Below are 16221 nucleotides of genomic sequence, written 5' to 3'. Positions count from 1 at the left end.
GTGTCCAGTCCCTTCAGTGATGGATTCAGCTGTCCAGTCCCTTCAGTGATGGAGCACCTACAACTTCTGGTGGCAAGACGTTCCACTGGTGAATTGTTCTCACTGTCAGGAAATTTCTCCTTAGTTTTAGGCTAGTTCTCTCCTTGATTAGCTTCCATCCATTGCTTCTTGTCTGCTTTCAGATGCTTTGGACAATAGGTTGACCTCTTCTTTGTGGCGCCCCCTTAGATATTGGAACACTGCTATCATGTCACTCCTAGACTTTTTCACTAGACTAGACATACTAATTCCTTCCCAATTGAAATAAATTTGGAATTCCAAATTCCAAATCTAGTGAGAATACCCAATTTCACTTACATTATTTTCCATGGCAGTTATTTTATTTAATATAGCATATCCATGGTTCAATTTATGGAAAAGAGATTAGTCTGGTGGTTACTGCCATATAATCTGACTTTATATCTCAAATTTAGTGCAAGCTATATGCATAAAAGTTTCCATCCCAAATGATGGTATTTGGTTGCCAAATGAGGCTAAAGGAATGAAGGCATTACTTAGTGTGATCTTAGGCCAGAAGACTAAAATGCAAAACCAAGATAAAACCAGATTACGGGTCAAATGGCATTAATTCTGTGTTCTTAGATTTTTTAAAAAAAATCTATTTGTGTGAATCAATTTTCAGCAGGCCTGACTCTTGAGTGAGTTACAAGAATGTGAAATGGAGTTAAGTCCTTCATCACCCCAAGTTAAAACAAAAGTGATAACAGATCATTATCTTTCTTATACCTGTTGCTAACCATTCTCAGATGAAATGCTTGTAACCAAGTGAATTTTCCAAAGGTTGAATTTTCTCATTTGAACTGTCTTGACAACGATTGCCAGGTAAATAATTCATTACTATTATCTTTTGTCTTCTGCCTTGCCTGGATAGAGGGCAGAGCAGAGATGGTATTCAGCAGGTTCTGACCAGTTCTGGAGAACTGGTAGCGGAAATTTTGAGTAGAACCGGAGAACCGGTAAATACCACCTCTGCCTGCCCCCCCCCCATCTATTTTCTGCCTCCCGAGTCCCAGCTGATCGGGAGGAAATGGGGTTTTGCAGTGCCTTCCCCTGGAGTGGGGTGGGAATGGATATTTTACAGTATCCTTCCCCTGCCATACCCACCAAGCCATGCCACGTCCACAGAACCGGTAGTAAACAAATTTGAAACCCACCACAGGGGCAGAGGTCTTCTAAACTCAGCGCTAGCCTAATTACTGCAAAAACTTCACGTTACCCTTTTCAAAATCTATACATTGTTATCTATAGGTAAAGGTAAAGGTTCCACTCACACGTAAGTGCTATTCGCTCCCAACTCTAGGGCAGGGGTCTCCAACCTTGGCCACTTTAAGCCAGACGGACTTCAACTCCCAGAATTCCCCAGCCAGCAAAGCTGGCTGGGGAATTCTGGGAGTTGAAGTCCGCCAGGCTTAAAGTGGCCAAGGTTGGAGACCCCTACTCTAGGGGGCAGTACTCTTTTCTTTCAAAGCTGAAGAGCCAGCGCTGTCCGAAGACGTCTCCATGGTCATGTGGCCGCATGACTCAATGCTGAAGGCGCACTGAGCGTTGTTATCTATAATCTGTGCCAATTGTTAAGTACAACAATGGTGGACCTAAAACACAGGTGCCACATGCCATATCATTTTGGGTGACATGACTTCAATAACACCCAACAACATCTATTCTCAAAAGCATACTCTATTCTCAGATGACTTTTGGAGGCTGCAGAGGCCCTGCGAGAATGAGTTGCACTCTTCTGTGGCCATTAGACATTCTGGAATTTACTCAGGAGAGTTGTGCTCTAGTACAGCCTCTGGAGCCTCCCCCCCAAATAACACAAGAACGTGGTGTGCTTTTGCACAGTTTTTAGAGGCTGCAGAAGCATATTCTCCAAAACTGCTTCAAGAACGAAGATCTTGTGCAACCCGGAGTAGCCTTAGGTAGGTCGTACGGGCTTCTTAACAGAAAGACAACAGTTCCTGGAGGTAAGGCCTGCGGCAGATCCTGGAGAATGCTGGACCATGTGCTGTTCCCCAAAACCTTTGGGGTATAGTGCAAGGCAGCCTGTTTGAGAAGTACCGTAGCAATGATGCTAGAGCTAAAGTAGAGGCCCAGGTCTTTAACTTCTGGCCCAACCTCAATAGCCACTGATCATCGCTCTTCCTAAAAGCCTAAAAGGGTAGGGGGAGAGAGGGAATAGATTTTTTTGGTGTCTGTGTATGTGTGTGATGACAGGGCAGCAGAATAAGGCATTTTTTGAATTTTGGGCATGCGGAGTTCAAATGTTTTGCCATTACTGTATAGTGACCAGATGTCCCGCTTTTGGCGGGACAGTCCTGCTTTTTAATAATTTGTCCCGCGTCCCGTAGCAATTCCAAAAAGTCCTGATTTTTTTTTTGTTTTCACTCCCATTCTGAAAATGGGAGGTGGCAACGCAAGAAGAAGAGACGGAGAAGGGGGAGTGGCGGAGAAGGGGGCACGAGAGGGAGGAGAGACGCCCTTGACTTCATCCGAGAGGAAGAGAAGAGCCGAGGAGAGCCGAGCCTGCCTGGAAGAGCTGAGAGGAGAGCCGAGCCTGCCTGGAAGAGCCGAGAAGCAGCAGCCGCTCCTCCTCCTTCAGGCAGGTGGCAAGACTCAGTGCGCATGCGCAGGCCCACCCCCACCCCCCCGGTCAATGGTGTCCTGCTTTGCCATTGCTGAAATCTGGTCACTTTACATTACTGGTCTAAGATAGATCTGTTGTGACCAAGGCCTAAGTTGTGATTACTAAGCACAATTCAGTCCGCAACAAACTTATTTTATTAAAACATCTGAGAATTAATTCATCCTCAGCTTAGGCCAAAATAAAATTCTTAATAACCAGCCCGTTGGTGTTATCACCAACCTCTGATGTCTTTGGCAACCTGTCAAAGGCTTTTATTGGCAAAACCACCACAAAGTTCAAGAGACGCTGACAAGAAGCACAGAAATCAACCTTGCTTTTCTACTAAGAAGCCAATGGCTCGTTGCTGCTCTTTTAAGCCTTATGGAAGTGGCCAATCATCTTCTGGCCTTACTCCCCAAATGTCCTTTTTTCTTCAGCTGCTCTTGCCTTCTGGCAGCTCTTCGCATACGTGCACTAGGAACAGCCTCCTCCTGTTCCGCTGCCTCTCTGCTGTCTGCCTCTGAAGGCTCCGGAGTTTGCGCATCGCTCCCAGATGGCTGTCGTGTCCCACTCCTCTGCTGACGGCCGGGTCAGGGAAATCCGAATCAGGTGTGCCTCTGCAGCTCTGCCAAAGTCCTAGCAAAGTCCTCAGGGCAGGCAGGAGACCAGAAAGTGACTTCAGCAAGATATGTTAGACTTTGCCTGACTCAGAGAATGCCAGAAAGCAGATCCTTTATATAGGCCATGGGTGTGGCTCCATGACTCAGCACTTATCCAGGCCTGCCCTCCTTCCTTCTGTTGCCTCCGCCTATCAAGTCTTCTGACGAGGTCACTCCAGTCGGCAGCTGTTGGTAATAGACCTCCCTCAGGCTCACATGCTGTGGAGGAGGGGGAGGGGTCTAGTTGCTCCGTTTGCCTGGGCATGGAGCCAGAGCTGGGGGCTGGAGGTATTTCTTCCACTTCAGCCTGTCTGGGCATGGAGCCAGGGCTGGGGCCGGGAGGCATACTAGAACATTCCTCCGTGTTCGGAAGCAGATAAGAAGACCCCGGCTGAGGTGAGATTGGACGAGACACAACAATGGCCCTGGCCCCATCTCTGCCTCCGACACAGAGCCCTCGTCCGGGCCTTCCCCTGACTCCAGAACTGGCCCATTGTCCTCCGCAGCCTCCTCACTGTGACTCCGTTGCCAGGTCCGCGGGCTGCTGGCGGACCACAACAAGATCATCAGAATCTTGTTCTGTTCATATTTGAGCATTTTTACCTCAAGGGTTTTCCAATGCATTGGACTCCTCTCATTGTCTCCATAGGCAATATCGATGTTGTAATCCAACTCACCTGGAGTGCCACAGCTTAGGAAAGGCTCCCTTAGTGGCTGTGAGAGCTGGCACTTGTCCATCACCAACATAAGTGCGCCAACTCTTGGATCTTATCTTATGACTGAAATGAAAGTTAACAGCAGATGGGACTCTTGCATTGGGACTCTACACACGTACTCTCTCTCATACTGTGGTAAGAGCAAGGAAGGAAAAAGGCTTTGACGGACTGTTTTGAATGAAGCAGCCTTCATTTCCACACATTGGTGTTTCCATTTTACAGCTGAGGAGTAACCAACTGATCCTTTACTTGCTGTTGGTTGTCTGCCCCTAACCTTTAGATACATACGTAAAATAGTGTGTGTGTGTGTGTGTGTGTGTGTTGGGAGTGTTTTAGCAAGACGTTCACATGCGACACAGGTAATCCTCGACTTACAACAGTTCATTTAGTGACTGTTCGAAGTTACAATGACACTGAAAAAAGTGACTTATGACCGTTGCAGCATCCTCATAGTCACATGGTCAAAATTCAGACACTTGGCAACTGACTCCTATGTATGCCGGTTGCAATGTCCTGAGGTCGTGTGATCGATCCCCTTTTGCGACCTTCTGACAACCCGTCAATGGCGAAGCCAGATTCACTTAACAAGCCTTTTACTAACTTAATAACTTCAGTGATTCACTTAACGACCATGGCAAGAAAAATGAGGCAAAACTCACAAGATAGGTGAAATTTGGGGCTCCATTGTGGTCGTAAGTCCAGGACCCACTGTATGTACTACAGGTAGTCCTCAACTTATAATCATTTGTTTAGTGACCCTTCAGTAACATTTGGAGACTAGCATGTATTTATAACAATGGAATGTCCCGGGTCATGTGATCACCATTTGTAACCTTTCTAGCTGGCTTCCGAGAAGCAAAGTCGATAGGGAAAGCCAGATTTGTTTAACAATCACATAATTCAGTTAACAACCGTGGCAAAAAATTTGTAAACTGGGGCAAAACTCATTTAGCAACATTCTTGCTTAGCAATGGCAACTTTGCGCTCAATTGTGTTCGTAACTCAAATAACGACCATAATGAGTCCAAAATTTACATTGCCAAGTGAGTCAGTTGTTAAGTGAGTTTTGCCCCATTTTATGACCCCGCTTGCCACATTCGTTAAGTGAATCACTGCAGGTATTTCGTTGACAACATGGTTAAGTGAATCTGGCTTCACCATAACGTTGCTGGTCAGGTCGCAAAAGGGGATCACATGACGTCAGGACACTGCAACTGTCATAAATATGAGTCAGTTGCTGAATATCTGAATTTTGATCGCGTGACCATGAGGATTTGCAATGGTCATAAGTGCAAAAAATGGACAGAAGTCGCTTTTTCCAATGCCTTTGTAACTTCAAATGGTCACTAAATGAACTGTTGCAAGTCGAGGACTATCAGTACAAGGGCAACATTTAACGATAAAAAATGAGCCTCACAGTATTTCTGTGGTATAATAGGAATGAAGAAAAGCTGTTTTCTTTGGTAATAAAGAGAATATGAGCTACCGTATTTTTCGGACTATAAGACACTTTTTTGTCTCCCAAAAGGAGGTGAAAATTTCTGTGCGTCATACACCGAATATTGCTGAAACCCCACGCACCCACCAGCCATTTTTTGGGCTCCACACACCCTGTTTTCGGGCCTTTTTTTGGCCCATTTTTGAGGCTTTTTTTGGCCTGTTTTTTCCAAAAATGACCCCCCAAAAAAGCCTCAAAAAAGCCCGAAAAATGGGCCACAAAAAGCCTTGAAAACGGGCTGAAAAAGGCCTCAAAAATGGGCTGAAAAAAGCCCCAGAAACAGGCCAAAGAAAGGCTGGAAAAGGCCCGAAAAAAGGGAGGCCAAAAATCTTTTTCTGTTGTTTTCCTCTTCTAAATTTATGTGCGTCTTATAGTCTGAAAAAAACAGTAAATTCTATGCCTCCAGGGCCACTATGCCTGTCTCTCCATTGACAGGGCGATGATGCATTGTGCAAGAAACCCAATGATATTTTTCTTGTCCTCCAAATAGGAACCTTGTTGTGGACTCATCTTTTACAACCTGATTTCCAAAGGTTTTACAAGCTGGAAGGGCTTTTACACGTGGAAACTTGTGCATATTATTGAAAGTTCTACTCAGCATTCAACCTACAGAGCACCGCTGAAGTTGGAGATGGAAAAAAAAAAAGGATCTTTACCAAACTTTTTAAGACAAAGTAGAACACAGGCAAACAAATTTTATCTTTTTAAAAAAATAGATTACATTTATTTTGCACTGAAATCCAATATTGTTTTTTTTAAAAAAGCTTCATTAGTATTAAGATACAGAATTACAATATACATTTACAAGGACAGAACAAAAGTTTTGAAATATTGATGGTGTTTCAGGTCACTGTAAAATAAGGCAGCAGAAATAGATGTTAGGCGGCAACAGGCTAGAAATTTTTACTTTCCTCTTCCTGCTATATGTAGAAGGTTCCTGTACCTTTAACAAAAGTAAGAATTATAACAAAATAGACAGGAGGAATCAGACATTCTATTCATAGAGTGATGGAACATGTTTATTTTATTTATTCCTCACATCGGTGCAGTTTATAATAAAAAAATATGTTCCATTGTAATGTTCCATAGAGAAAGTTGAAGGGTTTTTCTGCTAAGCAGTTAAAGTGCAGGTCTTCCATTGCCCACAACTTCCCCAAACTGGTGCCCACCGTGGCTTCCTATGGGGTGGAGTTCAAGATTTCCATAGGGCATTATAATAAAAGTCCTGTCCCTTTATACATCTTTATACAAAAGGGCTTAGCTTTTTTAACTCTCCCTATTGATGCTGCTGGATGGCCCCCAGATGTGACTCTATGACATGATGATGAGGGAGGAGGGGAGCCATAATTCAATGGTCTATAGCAGTGTCGGTGAACTTTTGGCGTTCCTGCATGCTGGCCTGCATGCCGGAAGCGGCACACGAAACCATCTCCCAACGAATGTGTGGCCTCGCCGGCTCCTCTTCCGCGTTCCTGTGCCCAAACGCGCGCCGGTCAGCTGGCCTTCACGCGCGTGGGAGCGGTGATACCTGCAAGTGTGGTGATCCATCGCGCATGCGCGAGCCGGCACCCAAACATCCAATGAACAGCTGGCCATCGTTCATGCACTGATGTCAACCTGGAAGGTTGGGTGCTGGCCTGCGCATGTGTGCCGGAACGCCACTTTTCCAGGGTCCGTCATCCCTGCGTGCGCGACGGCCAGCTGACCGGCACATGTTTGAGCACAGAAATGTGGAAGAGGAGCCGGCGAGGCCGTGCATTCGTTACAGAAGCGGCACCCGTGCCAGTGGTTCACCAAAACTGGTCTATAGAAACATATCTCAACCATGGCAACTTGATGTCTGGATTTCAATTCCCAGACTTCCCCAGCCAGCATGCCTTGGAATAACAAGAATAGCTGTATCTGAGAACTCTAACATGTGCAATGTTTCTATTAATCAAGATAATCTTTTAAAAGAACAGCATGAGTGAAAGATTTGGAAATCCCTTAGGAAAATCTAATACCAAGATATTAGTATTAGCATTTGGACTGAAAGCTTCTTGATTTCTGTTTTTTCTTCTATGATCCAAGACATTTTCACCTCAGAAACAAGGCACCTTTGCAACAGTAATTAAGCAGCTTAAACCATCACACACATACTGTATACTCTTAAATCATATTGAAGAAATCTATAATTCCCTTGTAACATATTCCTCCAAATAAGTGCACTTGGCTGCTAATATTTCTTTAAAAATTTAAGTATTTGCATGTTGAGGTTAAAATGCTATGATTAAAAATTATGGCAAGAGGTCAGTAAAAGCTCCTTTGAAATAAATAAAAGCATGCTATTAATTTTAAAAGGACCCTTTTAAACATTCTCTTAGTCAAAGCAGGCCATTAAAGAGCTAAAGAGTCACTTCCCCCATTTTTTTTTAACTCAGAAGGGGTTGCTATGCTCTTGAAAAGATTCTAGAGATGCCTCTTTTCCAGAGTTTGACATTTGTTTAACCAACTGCTTTGCTCTCCCCACAACCATCCAATCTAGAGGCTGCCATGAAAATGGCCAATTATAGCTAGATTTCAACCAGTATTAAGGATTCTCAGAGTAAGAGAAAAATTCATGATCAAAAAGGATCTCCTTAATATTCTAAGGTGGGATCAACCCAGGCAATCGGTTATTCCAACCTTCTCCAATAAGATCCTAAACAGCACCTCTGTTACATGATCTATAATACGAGTAGAACTTAGTGTGTTTCAATCCAGAAAATTGAACAATTGGAAAAAATATCCCAATCTGACATTCTCCAAATGTGTGCAGACTAAAATCCCCAACATCTTTATCTAATACTGCTTTTGAGGACAAAGTCCGTAACAATGGAGAACAGTAGCTTAGGAAAGATTGTTTTAGGTAGTTACAAGAGACTGGGCCTAAATAGATAACAAATTTTTGGGAAGTAGCCCTTCAAGTCCTTTTTATGTAAAAGCACAATCAAGATAAGATATGGCGTATTATTCAGTGCTTTGCAAGGAGGGACCTGGCAGTCAGACACCCCCCCCCCAAAGTCAGCTCCCACCCCTGCAACCAAAACCGGTACCTATCCCGCCCTTACTCAGTTGTCCTTGTAGTCTGAGGGGCCATTTTGAGCCAACAAGCCCCCATAAGCTGCCTCTTCCCGGGAGAAGATTTGGAACTTCTTATCCAGCTGAGCACGGAGGTAGAGGTAATCCTGTTCATCCAGGCTGTGAGCACAGGTAAGATAGACCGTGAAGAGGGAGGCCAGAAGCAGGCGGTCAAGGGAGAGGCAGGGAACAGCCCAGAGGATAAGGAGGAATTCCACGTACAATGGATGACGAAGGTGGGCGTAGAGACGGAGGGCCCGTGAAGACTTCATAACCAAAGGGTCTCCCATGCCCAAACAGTAGTAATAAACCTGGGGTTGAAATGAGAGCAACACCTGTTTACTTGTAGAGGCATTCCCAGATTTTAAACATACGTCCAAGGCAACCTTGGGCTCCCTGCAGATGCTACTGAGCAGGGGTCTCCAACCTTGGGAACTTTAAGACTTGTGGACTTCAACTCCACAAAGCTGGCTGAGGAATTCTGGGAGTTGAAGTCCACAAGTCTTAAAGCTCCCAAGGATGGAGACCCCTGCTACAGAAGAACAAATGGCTTCCCATTTATAGCACAACGCTGAGTACAGATAGTCCTCGACTTACGACCACCACTGAGTCCAAAATTTCTGTTTCTAAATAAGCTTTGCTGCATTTAGCAGCCTTTCTTGCCACAGTTAAGCGAATCACTGCAGTTAAGTTAATAAAATGGTCGTTAAAGTGAATCTGGCTTCTCCATTGGCTTTGCTTATCGGGAGGTCGTAAAAGGAAGCACGTGACCCCGGGATGCTGCAACTGTCATAAATATGAATCAGTTGCCCAGCGTCTGAATTTTGATCACATGACCATGGAGATGCTGCAATGGTCATAAGTGTGAAAAATTGTCCTGTCACTTTTTCAGTGCCATTGTAATTTTGAACCAGGGGTGAAATCCAGCAGGTTCTGACAGGTTCTGGAGAACCAGTAGCAGAAATTTTGAGTAGTTCAGAGAACCGGCAAATACCACCTCTGGCTGGCCCCAAAGTGGGATGGGAATGGAAATTTTGCAGTATCTTTCCCCTGCCACGCCCACTAAGCTACGTCCACAGAACCGGTAGTAAAAAAAATTTGGATTTCACCAGTGCTTCGAACGATCACTAAATGAACTGTTATATGTTGAGGACTATCTGTACTTTTCCCCCCAGCCCAAGGCATTAGGGCAGGTTCATAGTTGATCCAATTTCCTTCCCTTCAAAATGTATTGTTTGCGGGGTCCTTGGTACTCTCTGAGTTGGGTTGTGTTCTTGCAGATGTTTTATTACCTAGTTCGGTAACATCTTCAGTGTTAGAAGGTAGTGGGGTTTACTCTGTATATATATGCCCTCAGTGTTGGTGGGAGCGCTTTCTTCTTGGTAGTTCCTTACTTAGCTGTTGTGTATACTGTTTGACTGTCTGCAAGAAAACAACCAAGCTCAGAGAGCACTAAGCACCCTACAGTTCAAAGTTTTGTTACAAATATTCTCTTCTATTGGTAAGTACTCAGGGGTGGGCTGCCGGGGGTTCGGGAGAACCTCTAGCTGAGATTCTGTGCAGTTTGGAGAACCCACAAATCCCACTCCTGGCTGGCCTGCCCCCCTCCCCTCCCAGGAGTCTCCACACAGCCCGTTTTGGATGCCAGGTAAGCGCAGTGCGTGCGCGGAGGATGGGGAAGGATGAAAAACATGCCTACTTGAAGATTTCTGGCCTCCAGAAGGCCTCTAGAGTCTGGGAAGGCCCCTTTTGCTCTCCGGGAGGCTTGAAGTACCCAGGGAGGACAAAAAGCCCCACCCCATCCCTCATCGTGGTGCAGGAGGCTGACTAGGCCACACCCACCATGGCCACGCCCACGCAGCAACCGGGCAGAGAACCCCTTGCTAAAATTTTTGAAGCCTACCCCTGGATGTACTGTCTGTTACAGAGAACTCGTCTTCTGGATGAGCACAATCTATTATTTTATTCATTCTCACTTTTTAAGTGTAAGCCACTCAGAGGCATCTGGAGTAGGGTGGCTTCTAAATTTCATTAAATAAATAAAAGTGATGCTTGTTGGGGGGGGGGAAAGGTTGCCTCCCCCAGAAGATAAATGGGACTACATCAGATGCTAGGCTCACCATGTGTTTATTTCTCAAACTACACCGTACTGCCTGCAGCCTTGCTCACCAAATGGAGAAACATGAAGGGGGAAAACAAATACAAACACAGTACCTGCTTGACTCCCATCAGTTCTGCATAATCGAAGATGAGAATGATGCTAAAGATGATTAGCCAGGAGATGAAATGGAGGATAAAGCAGATGAGTGGAACCCAAGTGGTCCATGGCTCAGTGTTTGTGTTCCACAGCATAGGACCATCCTGTACTGGCTGCCAATACCTCATCAGCAACTATGTTAAAAGGAAAAAAAATTACATTACTACCCTGTTTCCCCGAAAATAAGACATCCCCTGATAATAAGCCCAATCGGGCTTTTGAGCGCATTCGCTAAAATAAGCCCTCCCTGAAAATAAGCCCTCCCCAAAAATATTTAAATGCATGTGCAGCTGGTCCCCACCATTTCCTTGGGTTAGGGTTAGGGAGACAGAGCTGGAAATCAGGTAAGAAGGCAAGAGGATCCCCATCTTGCTCCATGCGCCCCAAAATAATAAGCCCTCCCCGAAAATAAGGTCAAGCACTTATTTCAGGGTTCAAAAAATATAAGACAGGGTCTTATTTTTGGGAAAACACAGTAGTAGGCACTGCAAAGATATTTTACATGACTGCATGTGAGAAACTCCAGGTCATGCAGGGTATAAATCAAAATAATGGAATTGGAAGGGACCTTGGAGGTCTTCAAGTCCAACCCCAGGAAACCTTTTACTAATTCAGACAAATGGTTGTACAATTTCTTCTTCAAAGTCTCCAGTGTTGGAGCACCCACAACTTTTGGAGGCAAGTTGTGTTTTACAAAACAACCCAAGTTTAAATGCAAGTTAAAATTATAGTCTTCATTATTATCTATTTTTTTTAAAAAAAAAATCCCATTTCTGCTAGCTGAGAAAGAAACTCAATTTGTACTTTACAACATAATGAAGAATTAAAGGTTCAAGCTTTTACGGGTTGTCCTTGACATACGACCACAATTGACACTGGGATTTTGATGATAAGTCATTGCAGTCGTAAGTCGAGTCACCCTGTGACCGCACTCAATTTTTACTACTGTGGCCAAGCAAGTCACTGTGATTGTTAAGCAAATCACACCGTCATGAGTCTGAATCCAGCTTTTCCAATGGGTGGTTTTTGCCAGAAAATGACAATAAATAAATAAATAAATAAATAAATCACAAAAAGCAATCAAGTGACCATGGGATGGATGGGGCAGCAATTGGAACTTCAAGGAAAGTTGGTAACTAATTGAAGTTACAATTAAAATTGTCCATTGTAACTTCAGTTGGCGCACCATCCATAAGTCGAGCTGTACCTGTACAATTTCCCACTTTATTACTCTAAATCAGGGGTCTCCAACCTTGGTCCCTTTAAGACTTGTGGACTTCAACTCCCAAAGTCCCTCAGCCAGCAAACCTGGCTGAGGGACTCTGGGAGTTGAAGTCCACAAGTCTTAAAGGGACCAAGGTTGGAGACCCCTGATAGAATAGAATAGAATTTTATTGGCCAAGTGTGATTGGACACACAAGGAATTTGTCTTGGTGCATATGCTCTCAGTGTACATAAAAGAAAAGATACATTCATCAAGGTACAACATTTACATTCATCAAGGTACAACATTTACAACACAATTGATGATCAATATATCAATATAAATCATAAGGATTGCCTTATATAAATCATAAGGATTATGATGCCTGATCTAAATCAGTCTGCCTACCTGAAGGGATAAGCCTGTGCAAAAAACATAGACTGTTCTCTGCAAGACCCCAAAGCAGCTGCAGGTCCAGTGTTTGACCCGATCAGAAGCCATCAGGCTGTGTTGCAGGATAAAAAGGACGATCAGGCCCACATCCACTGTGAGTGAGTGCAGAATCTTGGGATCCCTTAGGGCAGTGTTCCACTGAGGATTTGAGGTGTCATCTGCAAGAGAAAAACTGAGGCATCTTACACTCTGTATATCACAGGACATAAAACAAGAATTACCAAGAGGTTTATAAAGGTCTACATCGACTTTTTTCAACCTTTTTAGCTGAGAGTAGAGTTTGTCTGTATGCAACAAAATTTCATTTTAATGTATACCGATTAGTGTACATTCAAAGCAGGGGTGAAATTCAGCAGGTTCTGGAGAATCGGTAGTAGAAGTTTTGAGCAGTTCGGAGAACCAGTAGCAGAAATTTTGAGTAGTTTGGAGAACTGGCAAATACCACCTCTGGCTGGCCCCAGAGTGGGGTGGGAATGGAGATCTTGCAATATCCTTCCCCCAGGAGTGGGTGGGAATGGGGATTTTGCGGTATCCTTCCCTGCCATGCCCACCAAGCCACGCCCATAGAACCGTTAGTAAAAAAATCTGGATTTCACCATTGATTCAAAGTGACAATAAAGTTATTCTAAATTAACTGCGCCTTTAAGATGGGTGGACTTCAACTCCCAGAATTCCTCAGTCAGCTGAGAGATTGAAGTTCACCTGACTTAAAATGGCTGAGATTGATGAACACTGCCCTAGAGCAAGGGTCCCCAAGCCCCAGTCCATGGTGCGGAACCGGGCTGTGGAAGTGCTGGGCCATTGCACATGCGTGCACGCACAAAGCTGCATTTGTAAAAATGGCACACGAGTAAAACCATCCTCTCTCCCCTTCTACCATCGCTGCCTCCATTGGTCCACCGAGCCAGAAAGATTGGAGACCGTTGCCCTGGAGGAACCCCTGAAATAATTTTGGGGTTTTAGGGAACTCCTTCATAAAAAATATTACATCTGCAGCTGGCAAAGAGGGGTGCTTTGAGGCTACAAAATGAAATCCTGAAGTCTAAGGCAGTCCATAGTCTGCCCAACCCAGTCTGGAGAACTGTTGGGAATGCAGTGGAAGGACACTGGCATTTAGACATCTGCTTTCCCACCCCCCGCTTATATTTTCCAAATTGCACTTCTAAATCTGATGGACACAACTCACTCAGCATCCCGAATATCCTGCAGAAAGCATAAAAGGACTGTAACATTTGCAATCCAAAGACAGTAAAACAAAGGAAAATTTTCCCTTTGATGAGCATGAAAATTATGTGCAAGCCTTAGGGATAGGAATAGCTTTCTGGGACTAAGCGTGGGCTGACGCTATCGCCTCAAAACCAGCCTTAATCCTTGATCAAATGCCCAGGATCTTAAGTGATAGAAGCAGAATTCTGCCAAAGATGACTTCTAATATTACTGCAAAGTTTTGATCTAACAGCTTATGCAGCAGGGCCAAACATTCCTAGCAGAGGACAGCTGAATGACAGTTCGATTGCTTTCAACATCTTATGTGGCTACGATTTGGCAATGATTTGTTCAATACACACTCACTGGTTGGTTTCACACAACAGTCTAAGCCATGATGTGGATTTCCTGTTTGGGTTTATTATACTGTCATCGATAAAGTTCGCTGATGCAACCCATTGTTTGTTGTTAGTTGTGAAGTCATATCCGACCCATCGCAACCCCATGGACAACGTTCCTCTAGGTCTTCCTGTCCTCTACCATTTAAGCCAGCGGTTCTCAACCTGTGGGTCGGGACCCCGTTGGGGGTCAAATGACGATTTGCCAGGGGTCGCCTAAGACCATCGGAAATATGGGAAGTATACTTGCGAGTCGAAGAATCGCACTCCAATGGTTGACTTCACAAGCCAGCTGCAGGCTCTTCAAATTGCTAGCCGAATTCGGCTTCAGGCGCGATGAATTAAGAAAGAGAGAAATCTTTGCTCTGATGTCTCCCTCTCAAACCAGCTGCAATCACTCCCAATCGCTAGCCTAATCTGGCTTCAGGCGCGATAAACTTAATAGGGGAGGAGTCTCCGCTTTAATGCCTCCGTCCTCAAGGCAATCGCAAGCAGTTCAGATCGCTAGCCAGTATGGCTTCAGGCGCGATAAATTCAAAACGAAAATAATTTTATGGTTGGGGTCGCCACATCGTGGGGAATTGTATTAAAGGGGTCGCAGCACTATAAAGATTGAGAACCACTGATTTTAAGCTCACACCTACTGCTTCAGGGACTCCATCCAGCCACCTCATTTTTCTGTCGTCCCCTTCTTCTTTTGCCCTCAATCTTTCCCAGCATTAGGCTCTTTTCCAGTGAATCCTTCCTTCTCATTAGGTGGCCAAACATTTTGAGTTTCATCTTCAGGATTTGGCTTTCTAAAGAGCAGTCAGGGTTGATCTCCTCTGGGACTGACTGGTTTGATTGCCTTGCAGTCCAAGGCAGGGGTCTCCAATCTTGGCAACTTTAAGCCTGGCGGACTTCAACTCCCAGAATTCCCCAGCCAGCAAAGCTCAATTCTTATGCAATCCGTTACTGTAAATCAAATCAAATTCGTGCAGTGTGTGTGCCCAAGCGCAAATTTTTGGCAGCAGGGAGAAGCATTCACTCATTTCTATTTCCAGTCTTGCCATGTTTTTCAAAGGGCCTCTGGGCAGAGGCAAGCTGAAGCTCGAAACGTTGCCACAGAGCCACGCAAGGGTAGTTTGCAGCATGGAAATCTCCCTGGCGCTCTCGTCTTAATTCCCTATTTTAAACACTATCCGCGGTATCGGTTTGCTCATCGTTCTCCCACGGGAAGCCTTTCGATCAGAGAGGATCAACTCATCCAAAAAAACAAAACAAAACCCACCCTCCAAATGTCTTGGAAACAACCCCAAAGCCGCACTCCAAAACGGAGGTCCTGCTTCGGGATCTCCCCGTTCTTACCTGGATTCACGCCGGTTCCGTGGGGAGGAGACGCAGCCCCCGCGGGAAGCTGCAAAAAGACGGCACGGAAGGAAATAAAACGGATCAGCTCCACGCCAGTCCCGAAGGTGAAAAGGAAATTGCCCAAGGCCGGGATCATCAGCAGGAACTGCAAAGCAGCCATGGCGGGGCTCAAAAAAAAAAAAAAAGAGCTTCTCCCGCCGCTTGGAAGGAACGCCCAGCTGCGGGTGGGGCTTTCCCCGGAATCTGCACGCCCTCCCGTGACGTCACAATCGCGGCGTTCTACCTCCGTCCCACCCCGGAGCGAGAGGGCTTCCCTAGAATCCTCAGGTCCGCCTTTGTTCTAAGGACGTCACACACTTCGGGCGTGGTTGGGGGAGAGCCCTTCTTGAGGGATCCCGTGACGTCGAAGCTTATATATATTATATATATTAATATAATATATATATATATAATATTTATATAATATATATAATATATATAATATATATATAATATTTATATAATATATATATAATATATATATAATATATTTATATATATATATATATTATATATATTATATTTATTTGTTTATTTATTTAATTTTATTTTGTCACAACAGTATATACAATCATCAACATAAATAATAACCCATCATGAGAGAAAAAGTATATATAAGTAAAAGTATAAGTAAAAGTATGCATATAATACTATAATGA

The 16221-nt window shown here is 44.4% G+C and overlaps 1 protein-coding gene and 1 long non-coding RNA gene across 2 annotated transcripts; one reads left to right on the top strand and one right to left on the bottom strand.

The window, feature by feature from the left end:
• The first annotated feature begins 1513 nt into the window (after positions 1 to 1513).
• Positions 1514 to 6185, top strand: LOC131192436 (uncharacterized). The gene is made up of 3 exons (XR_009153734.1): positions 1514 to 3292; positions 3992 to 4193; positions 6047 to 6185. It is a non-coding gene; the product is annotated as an uncharacterized LOC131192436 (long non-coding RNA).
• Positions 6186 to 6250: 65 nt separating this feature from the next.
• NRM (nurim) lies at positions 6251 to 15782 on the bottom strand. The gene is made up of 4 exons (XM_058171582.1): positions 15521 to 15782; positions 12525 to 12727; positions 10870 to 11046; positions 6251 to 8966 (listed from the first exon to the last, which is right to left on the bottom strand). The coding sequence occupies exons 1-4, from the start codon at positions 15681 to 15683 to the stop codon at positions 8646 to 8648; spliced, it is 864 nt and encodes a 287-aa protein (XP_058027565.1). The 5' UTR covers positions 15684 to 15782; the 3' UTR covers positions 6251 to 8645.
• Between the last annotated feature and the right edge of the window lie 439 nt (positions 15783 to 16221).

The sequence above is a fragment of the Ahaetulla prasina genome, chromosome 2 (genome assembly GCF_028640845.1).
Source record: "Ahaetulla prasina isolate Xishuangbanna chromosome 2, ASM2864084v1, whole genome shotgun sequence".
In the NCBI taxonomy this organism is placed as follows: Eukaryota; Metazoa; Chordata; class Lepidosauria; order Squamata; family Colubridae; genus Ahaetulla; species Ahaetulla prasina.
This window is presented reverse-complemented; position numbering and strand designations above follow the sequence as displayed.